The sequence below is a fragment of the Austrofundulus limnaeus genome, unplaced genomic scaffold, assembly GCF_001266775.1.
Source record: "Austrofundulus limnaeus strain Quisiro unplaced genomic scaffold, Austrofundulus_limnaeus-1.0 Scaffold80, whole genome shotgun sequence".
NCBI lineage: Eukaryota > Metazoa > Chordata > Actinopteri > Cyprinodontiformes > Rivulidae > Austrofundulus > Austrofundulus limnaeus.
The window spans coordinates 1,268,556-1,277,474 of record NW_013952482.1 but is presented as its reverse complement, the minus strand read 5'-3'; the positions used below and the strand labels follow the sequence as shown (position 1 = coordinate 1,277,474).

Sequence of the window (8,919 nt, the reverse complement as noted above, 5' to 3'; positions counted from 1 at the left end):
GTGTGTGTGTGTGTGTGTGTGTGTGTGTGTGTGTGTGAAAGAAGACTTTGGAGAAATAATTTTTGCAGTGTAAGAAAAAACTACACCATATCTACTCAATAAAAATGAGGCAACAGATTACAAGCAATGTTATTAATTAAATACTACAATGTTTGGAATTGAGTGAATATTAATTAAATGCAACTCTCAATAGTTATTCATTTAATATAAATAGATTTGAATAGAAAACAGTGAGTGGGTCTTAAAAAAAGTGTCCTCGCTGTGAATTTTTTCAACACATTTTTTAAAAATCAGACATTAAACATCCTGAATCTGAATCTGTGACCTGTCCGTGTTTGATCATGTGGGTGAGAAAAGGGAAACAAAAATAATAAACAAATAAAAAAATCACAGGATTACAAAGAAAGTTTCGGAAATGTTTATATTTAGAATATTCTTTAACATGGATTCTGAATGCGTCTCTTACTTGTGTAAGGTGAAACATGCATCATGTGTTCACTGTCCTTTTATTTCTTCAGGTTGGCTCTTCTTCCTTTTTACTTCTTGCCTGTTGCATAGTAAATCATCCCTCTTCCCCATCGTTTCTTGACTTTTTAGTTACATTAAATTGTAGAGATCTAAGGAAGGGAGGAGCGGTGTTGGTAAATGGAAAAGAGCAAAAATTGAGGATTAAATYGAGGGTTTGATCAAGGAAAAGAAAGGATAAAATCCAAAGGAATGAGGAATTTTACAGAAGTGTACAGTAACACGAAAAACACTCCTGTAGCTCTAGATCTGGTTCTTATTTACACACACACACACACACACACACACACACACACACACACTGAAACACAAGTCATACAGAAGTTTACGTCACTTTTCATAAACTGATTTCACAAAGTGTCATATTTTATCGTTGGGGGACAGACTTTGCAGTTAGAGTGGGAACTAACTTCAACACGGATATGTTGGAACAAACTTGGATCAGTACATTCATAATATCTGATAAAGTTTTTTTTTGTCAGCGTCGAAAACTAATCTTAAACTATTGGTACCAACAAATATTGGCATGCATATTAAAGCTCTGCTACAAAGTCTGTAGAGAACTAACCCACTGCACCATGGGGGGGAGGACTGAGCAATGAAACAGCTTGTTACACATAAACAGGACCTTATTTTTTGTCATTTTTTTGCATCAATTTGGAAGACAAGATATGCTTAAGACTAGAGGACTAGTTTAGACAAGATGTTACAAATCAGGGCTGTAGTTCCAAAAAAAAGTTTCCTTTCCTCCCAAACTGAAGCCTGCACAGACACGTGTGACGTGCTGATCCTACAGCGTGTTCATGATGTCACTCTGACATACTGAAGAGAAGGGCATCAGGTAAACAAACACACTCTTTATGATCAACAAAGGACAAGTGTTTCTGATGTTTAAGTCGTGTGGAAACCGGTCTCAAGTGTCCCAGTAATTCCAGTCATCTACAGGTTTTAATTTCTTTTCCTCCTTGTTTGTTTGTAAGAAGTCTATCAGAGGATTTATTGACGACATGCTGCAGTTTTTGACTTGATGTGGTGGGGTTTTTTCCCCCCACAGGTGGGTTCCTTGATGAAATAGATGTGCCTGTTTTGGATCTGGATCGTGGTCTCGCCTGCGGGCTCCTATTGAACCCACTGGGATTCTCCTCAAACTTGGATGACAAACTCCGGGTTGGTGTAGGAGAAACCCTGGAACTCGTTCTGGTCCAGGTTCATGATGAAGAGTTTGTCCGTGGGCGTCAGCTCCACCGGCATCTTTGTGAACTCCTTGTCAAAGTTCCCGACGTCTCGGCGKGTTTTCTGCGATGGAGAAGAGGAGAAGTGAAAGGAAAAGAGTTAAAGAGAAGAAAGGTACATGACATAGGGGGGATACGTAAGTTAAAGTAGCAGAATCAGACCTTTTGAAGTGGGTTTGTGGAAACGTTTTGRCCTATTTWAGTTGTTGACAGCTCTTTGAATGACCTCASTTTGCAGAAATTGTTTAATTCTGACCAGCTAATGGCTAGTCCAAGTGGGTRGATGACTGTTGTCTTGGAAAATACTCCAATCTGTGGTTCATTCAAACTGTACTGTAAGCASTTACTATGTTGTCAAGTTTGAATTTCAAAGGTTTTTTTGTTTGTTTTTCCACACAGAAATTTATGGTTATTTGCCAGCTTGAACTTTGTAACAGGAGGGATTTTTCTTTCCTTTTCTTTTTTATTTATTTTTTGCCAGAACAATTTAATTGTGCGTAAGTTTTGGAGTTTAAAGGTTTGTAAAATAGCAATTGCATAAACCTCTTCAATACTTTTTGAAGACAGCAGCATGTATTTAGTTCACCAATCAGGTCAGAATTAAACTATTTCTCCAAACTGGTGTTGTTTAATAGTTTTATACAGCAGGTAAGACATTTACTATTTTTTTTTACCTTTCCACAAAACCCTAAATGGTCTAGATGATCATGTTAACTAGTTTTGTTAAAGCACATGGATGAGGGATAAAGGAGGAGGCCAGAATTTGTAGCACACCTAAAGACAAACAATTAACAACCTGTTTGTAAAAGAAAAAAAAACCTGGAAATTCTGAAATTTGTGTTTCTAACACACTCTTTGTAAAAACAACTTAAACATAACGAGCCTGAAAACTACTTCCTCCCTGTGAGCAGTTCAGCAGTGTTTGAGTCAAATATGGTTTGACTATTTTTTAGAGCTTGAGAGATGTATTTCATCCAGCCCAACGGGTCCGGTTTATTCTGCGAACACAAAGGACATAAGGCCATTTTAATGCATCTGTTTTATTATAATTTTTAACACGATCTTGTCCATATAAGCACCTTTTAAAATCTATACTTATAACTTGTAAAAATATCATTTAGAACTTAAGCAACCACTGTTGCTTTCATCAGTAAACATCAATTTCTGCAGGCCATCCCGCACACACCTAAATGCATTACAAGTGAACACATCGATGCTTGAGATGTTGAATATTTTTATAATAAATGTGCAGTTTGTTGTTATTACTGTGATTAGGTTGTTGTAAGGTCAAGCTCCTGAGGTCCATCTAGTTACACGTTTCACACTGATACAACACAGAATCTGAGCTTTCCTCGTTTGTGAACTGAGACCTGGATAAGTGAGGTCATATCCCCTCCTTCGATGATGTCATTTCAAGGAGGCGTGACTCATTTCTGAAGAATATTAATAAAAGCTACTGTGTTGTGAAAGAACAGTGCCAATTCTAGTGACAAGTGCTTGGCCCAGGTTTGTAGAGGTTGTGATAACCTGTGACGTGCAATTAAATGCTCCAACTTTGAATCTGTTTCCTGTGCATAATTCAGGCTTGTACTTTGAATTTTGAATTCTTGTATTACATTTTGAACAGTTTTAAGTCTATATTAATGTTGAGCTTTTATCCAGTTTGATACATAAAAAATATAAACGTTCCCCTGTATGAAAACAGTTCAATAACTAGTATGGACCGATTCCAAACAAGCCTGAGTGGACCAGTTTAACAAGAGCCGAACAAACACTGCAGACAAACTCAGGAAACAAACACTGAAAAGACAGAAGAGCCAAACAGAGTCAGCTGCACAGACACACAAAGACCCAAGACAAACTCTGAAAGCCAATAAAAAGCAAGAGAATATTCCAGTATAAAGCAGACAAGGATTAGTACCAAACCGCCACCAGAGAGGACTTTACACAGGAAGGTGAAGCAGCAAGGCCCCAATAAGACACACACACACACACACACACACACACACACACACACACACACACACACACACACACTTTGGAGTTTCCTACCTCCTCCTTTGGTCTCATCACAGGGCTTCCAGCTGAAAAGAGGAGGGGCTGGAAGCGTTTTCACCCATAATTCAGCTGGTTGTTGTGCACAAAGCAGGTTTTATCTTGTTTGTTAGTGTTGCGCAGAGGAGTTTCTTTTAAAAACTGAGCAGTCGGCAACAGTAAGCCATGCCTCAAAAGGTGAATAAAAATGAACCCATACGTCAAAGTGACGGTTAAACGTTTTGTAACAAGAGTAAGCAGGCGGACACAGCGTGAGTAGTCTGGTAGGCACCAGTGAGTATATTATCAGTTTCCAGTCATACAAAGCAATAACACAGTCCACAGTAGCATCTCTCCCATCCACATACAAATTATCCAGTTATTTCTCTGATACACAACTTATTATATATTATAGATTCATCCTCAGAGTTTATTTCTCATGACCATCACAGTAAGTGCTCGCTGCTTTTATCTGACAGAATCGTTGTCTTTAAAAGGACATTTCCATCCTGCCGCCGCGTTTTTGTGATACAAGCTCAAAGAACAAGATTTGACACATTACCACCTTGCATCGTTAACACAGTTACAAAAATATTATACAACTCAGACAATTCATCTCRTATATGAAAATGACTTTCAAAGGGGATAGGGCGGGGTATTATATTATTGGTGAACAGAAAGGATCAGCTAAAACGCATATTGTTGATAATCGTACATGTACAGCAAAATGGCACAAGATGGCTGCCCGTCTTCACAGTTTGTAGGAGCAGGATTTGTCTACATCCTCGTGATTCTGAACCTTGTTTTGGCACTTCTGGAAATCCTGTTTCTGTAATCTAACTAACTACTGGGTCCACAAGACTCTGAATGAAATAAGCCATCAGGAAAATTCTCTACAAACGTCTTTTACAAGCAAATAGATATGGTCTCTGTCAATAAAAGTAGAGTAAAATGGAAACATATGTTCTGAAAAACTACATTTCATGAAGGCAGGGGGGCAAAATCTTGCAGATTTCATGTAAGAGATTATAAATCAGAGAGAAAAAAAAGTTCACCATAACACTGAACAGATTTTTAAGTATTTGATACTACAGACAAAAGTAAAGCCAACATTTGGGAAACTGATTAGTATTCAAACAATTATAGCAAAGCAATGGGTCAGTTTTTCACGTACACGTTATGAAACACCAACATGTGATCATAATACACTCATCAACATCACTGACGGGTCGTCAAAGTCAAAATGCAGGTACAGGGAGGGTGACAGAGACGGTTCACTGTGGCACCAAACCTGCTGGTGTGAGCAGCCAGGAAGCATTCAGAGGCATGAAACATTTMTCCACAAGAAGACAGAGATGAACTGATAAAACAGCAGCTGTTATGTTCTTATCTAAAATGATCCCAGAATAAATTTAATGGAGCACTGACAAAAATATACAATAATTTCAACTGATCGCAGCTCCATCTCATCGTTATTTAATAATTGTGACCATTGAGTTATAAAAATTATTCGCTTTCTTTCCAAAAGCACGAAGAATCACTTTTCCGGAGCCTGAAGCTGATGAAGCTGTGGTGAAAATGAACGACTAAAGGACAGCCAGCTAAAGACAGCTAATTACATTCATCTATAATCTTAGGTTTGTATTTTTTTGAAATGGAAAAAGTAAAAATAGATGTGAACACTGACAACCTTTTTAAGCTTTCCCTGGATTCATCCAAATGGCAATTTCTATTAACTAAAATAGATCAAATTAGAAATCACCGCACTGCAGTTTTTGTTTTGTTTATAAATCACAGCTGCTCAGAAACACTAACCCCTCTGTGGAGGAGTGATTGATCCTAGTTAAGTGTGCTGAGATGAACAAAATAAAACTACAAAGGCTTATAAGAAGGTTAAAAGGAATATGACAGCTTTTACTGTATGAATGTATCCTCCTTTCATTGTTTATCTTAGTTCTGAAGCAGGAAAGCAACAGAATTACAAAGTAGCCTAATGATGTCATCAGCCATGGTAAATCCTCAAAACAGAAGCCTGAGCTGCACTCACTGCATGTTGATAGTTTCATCACTAAGCTGCTGTTCAGCGTTGGTGCATTTATCTCACAACATGCTAATGCAGCAGTTTTCAAACCCTTTCTAGCGTCATGCTAAGCTAAACTAAGCTACGATTCCACAGYTTCAGTTCCATATTCTGACAGGGTGTTATAGCTCCACCTTGTACATTTTTGGAAAGAAAATGATTGAGTTTTATTTCTCAAAATGTCCAAATATTCTTCAAGACTTGAACCACAGAAAATGCCCCCGTGTTGCATCAGCTCCTACTGGATGAAAGTTTCATCTTGCTGAATGCAGCCTGGAAATGACACCATGATGACGCTTTTTTATTTATTTTTATCTGTAAGGTATGCTTGTGAACTGTACGTGATTACTAATGCAGCCCAGGGTTGTGTCACATGGTCAGGGAGTTGGGTGAATGTACTCGGGGTTAACAAATGAGAAGCCTCGGAACTCTTCCTGGTCCAGGTTGGATATGAGCTCCTGATCTGGGGGGGTCAGCTCTGGGGGGTGGCGTGTGAAAAAGCGATCAAAGTTCTCCGCATCACGCCCACACTGCCATGGAGAGGAGAGACATGGAGGGATGGAGTGAGTTTGATGAAGGGTGAAAGGAAAGTGGGGATGCGGGGGTTGGGAGAACAACAAAAAAAAGGACAACAACGACAAAAAAAGAGAAAAAAGAGAAATACAACTAAAACATGGTATCAACCAATCAAATCGCTCACAGCTAAAATAACTGTGGAATTCCATTGGTCCAAATGAAAGCAGTGACATCTCAGCTTCATCATTGGTGACTACGCTGACAACACGTCTCAGGTCTGCACGTGTCAGAGTAGTGACCAATGGGAGGGGATGGTTATGTTTCAGTGATGAGCGATTAAATCAATCCTGTAACTTACCTTCAGGGTTTGACTAACGACAGCTTATTGTGAGTCATTTCTAAGGCAAACATGTGGAACTGGATGGGATTAATACGTGTGTGATATACTCACAGCTTTAGGTTTGAAAGGTGGCTGGACCTCTTTGTTCTGTAGCTTTTCCCAGTCTATATAGCGGAAGAAGGCGTGCTCCTTGATGTCTCTTTCTCCTTCGGGACCACAGCCAAGACGCTTACCTGGATGTTTGGTCATCAGCTGAAAATCACACACACATACATGTCTGTTTATACTTTACAGTCACAATCACTTTGATTTGTTTCAACTACACCCCCGTTGATCATGTTTTTAATGGTTTACAGCATAAAAATGCTCAAAATACTTCAACTGTAGACTTTTTGGGTTAATTATACACAGTGTCAGTTTTGCTGCAATTTATTGGTTAAGACAACTATTACTTAATAATATAATGTAATCATTAATGCTTGATGTTCATTTTTCACCTTTTGCATACACAAGTGCGTGGTTTTTTTGAATTCCTTGAAGAAATGTCTTTTTAAGTTTTAAACAAGGATTTGGTCTGATCTGAAACAGACACTGTGAGACCACAGACTGGACCACAAGATCTCAAAATCAAAACAAAAAACTGTAACTGCACATTCAATGCACGTGTATTTGCAATTCTGGCATTGTTGCACACATTTTATATCTGATTTTCTTTTTTTGCTGTAATTTTTTTGTAATTTTGTAATCTTGAGTATTTGTTTTATCTATTTTTTGGATAGACCGGGACCTTGGGTACAGAATTTCGTTCCACCACATGCATGTATTGTGTGTTGCGAATGACAATAAAACTTCCTTGAATCCTTGAATTTGTTAGCAACTACAGTATGTGTTGGGGATGACTCCCAGCAACTACCACACCAAACTGCAGTTCTATAGCTGGAAAACTGACTTGATTATAGCCATTGTTGTTGGCTAGCTGGAACCGTTTTTGACACGAGATAAATGGTTTCAACAGCTGGCTCCTTGTCTACGTCTCAGACTTGGCACCACTTTAGACGCTTCTGTCTCYTGCTTGTCAGGGATCAGTTTCCATGGTTAAATTACCACACAGACATGAACATTTGCTAAGAGATGAACGAGATAAAAGTTTATTTATAAAGCACCTTTCCATAGATGTAAAATCACAAAGTGCTTCACAATAAAAGCAAGAAAAGAGGCATTTATTGTAACATAAAGGAACAGCCTCCTCTGAATTACGCTAACCATTGAACTTCATTATTTTTTCCCTACGAATGATTGTGTTCCTGTGAAAATAGTTGCTTTGCTTGGGGAAAGTGTGAGATGACAAATGATAAAATATTTGGTGTGATGTGTTTAGTTACTTGTTTGCTTTCTGTCGTCGCTGCTGCCTTCCTGCCTGTGCATTCGCTAAACTGAACAGAGCGATCTCTCACTGACCAACTCAATGCTGATTGAACATGCTGAACAGTCTTTTGACTGCATAAAAAGGGGTGAGTGGGTTAACAGATGCTCACTGATGCTCTCCACAGGCACATTTTTAGCTTCAACTATAAAAGCCCTCTCTGTTTGAAAAAGAGTTATGAATGCTATTGACCGCAACGTTTGACTGAAAATCTGACAAATGACCTCCTCCGACAAGTGACCACTGTACTGTGAAAACATTGTAAAACACTATTTTTTATGTTTTGCTTCCATGGTGCCAAACTTTATTGTAATCTTTTAAAGAGGTCTGGATTGGTCGTTGTTTAGGTTATTTGTTGGTCTTTCTGAGGGACTTTGGTTTATTTGTCGCTCAGCTTCTGTCCTGTTCTTATACTTCACCATTCAGGCTTAATGTGAGGCATGATATATAAAAAAGTAGACATGCAGAGGGGATAATAAGCATCAGACCTAACAAACTATCTGAAGAAAAAAAATCTACAAAGGTTGTGTCTTTAAAGGGATCCCTGATTAGTTGTAACATTAGACTTTATTTAATAAACATATATTTTAGCTGTAAAATAAAGACTGTAAAAATACTGTAGGATGTTTAGTTTTGTAAATTTTTTAAATATATTTTAACACGGACGGGGACATTTTATTTCCACACAAAGCATTCTGGGTAAATGATGACGTGAATAGGTATTGGTGCGAGGCTGTTAGCGAGCTATATCCACCCTGAAGGTTAATCT

General features: G+C 38.3%; 1 protein-coding gene across 2 annotated transcripts in view; it reads right to left on the bottom strand.

Annotated features, from left to right (window-relative positions):
- Positions 1–403: 403 nt before the first annotated feature.
- Positions 404–8,919, bottom strand: part of LOC106519663 (protein kinase C beta type) — a 42,482-nt gene continuing 33,966 nt past the window's right edge. Inside the window, exons 16-17 of one of the 2 annotated variants that reach the window (XM_014011423.1) lie at positions 6,839–6,979; positions 404–1,821 (exon numbers count right to left, since the gene is read on the bottom strand). In XM_014011423.1, the coding sequence (XP_013866877.1) occupies positions 1,669–1,821; positions 6,839–6,979 (294 nt within the window). In that variant the 3' untranslated portion in view covers positions 404–1,668. Of the gene's footprint in view, positions 1,822–4,064; positions 6,402–6,838; positions 6,980–8,919 lie in introns of those variants that run through there. The other variant, XM_014011424.1, reaches the window with a different exon arrangement.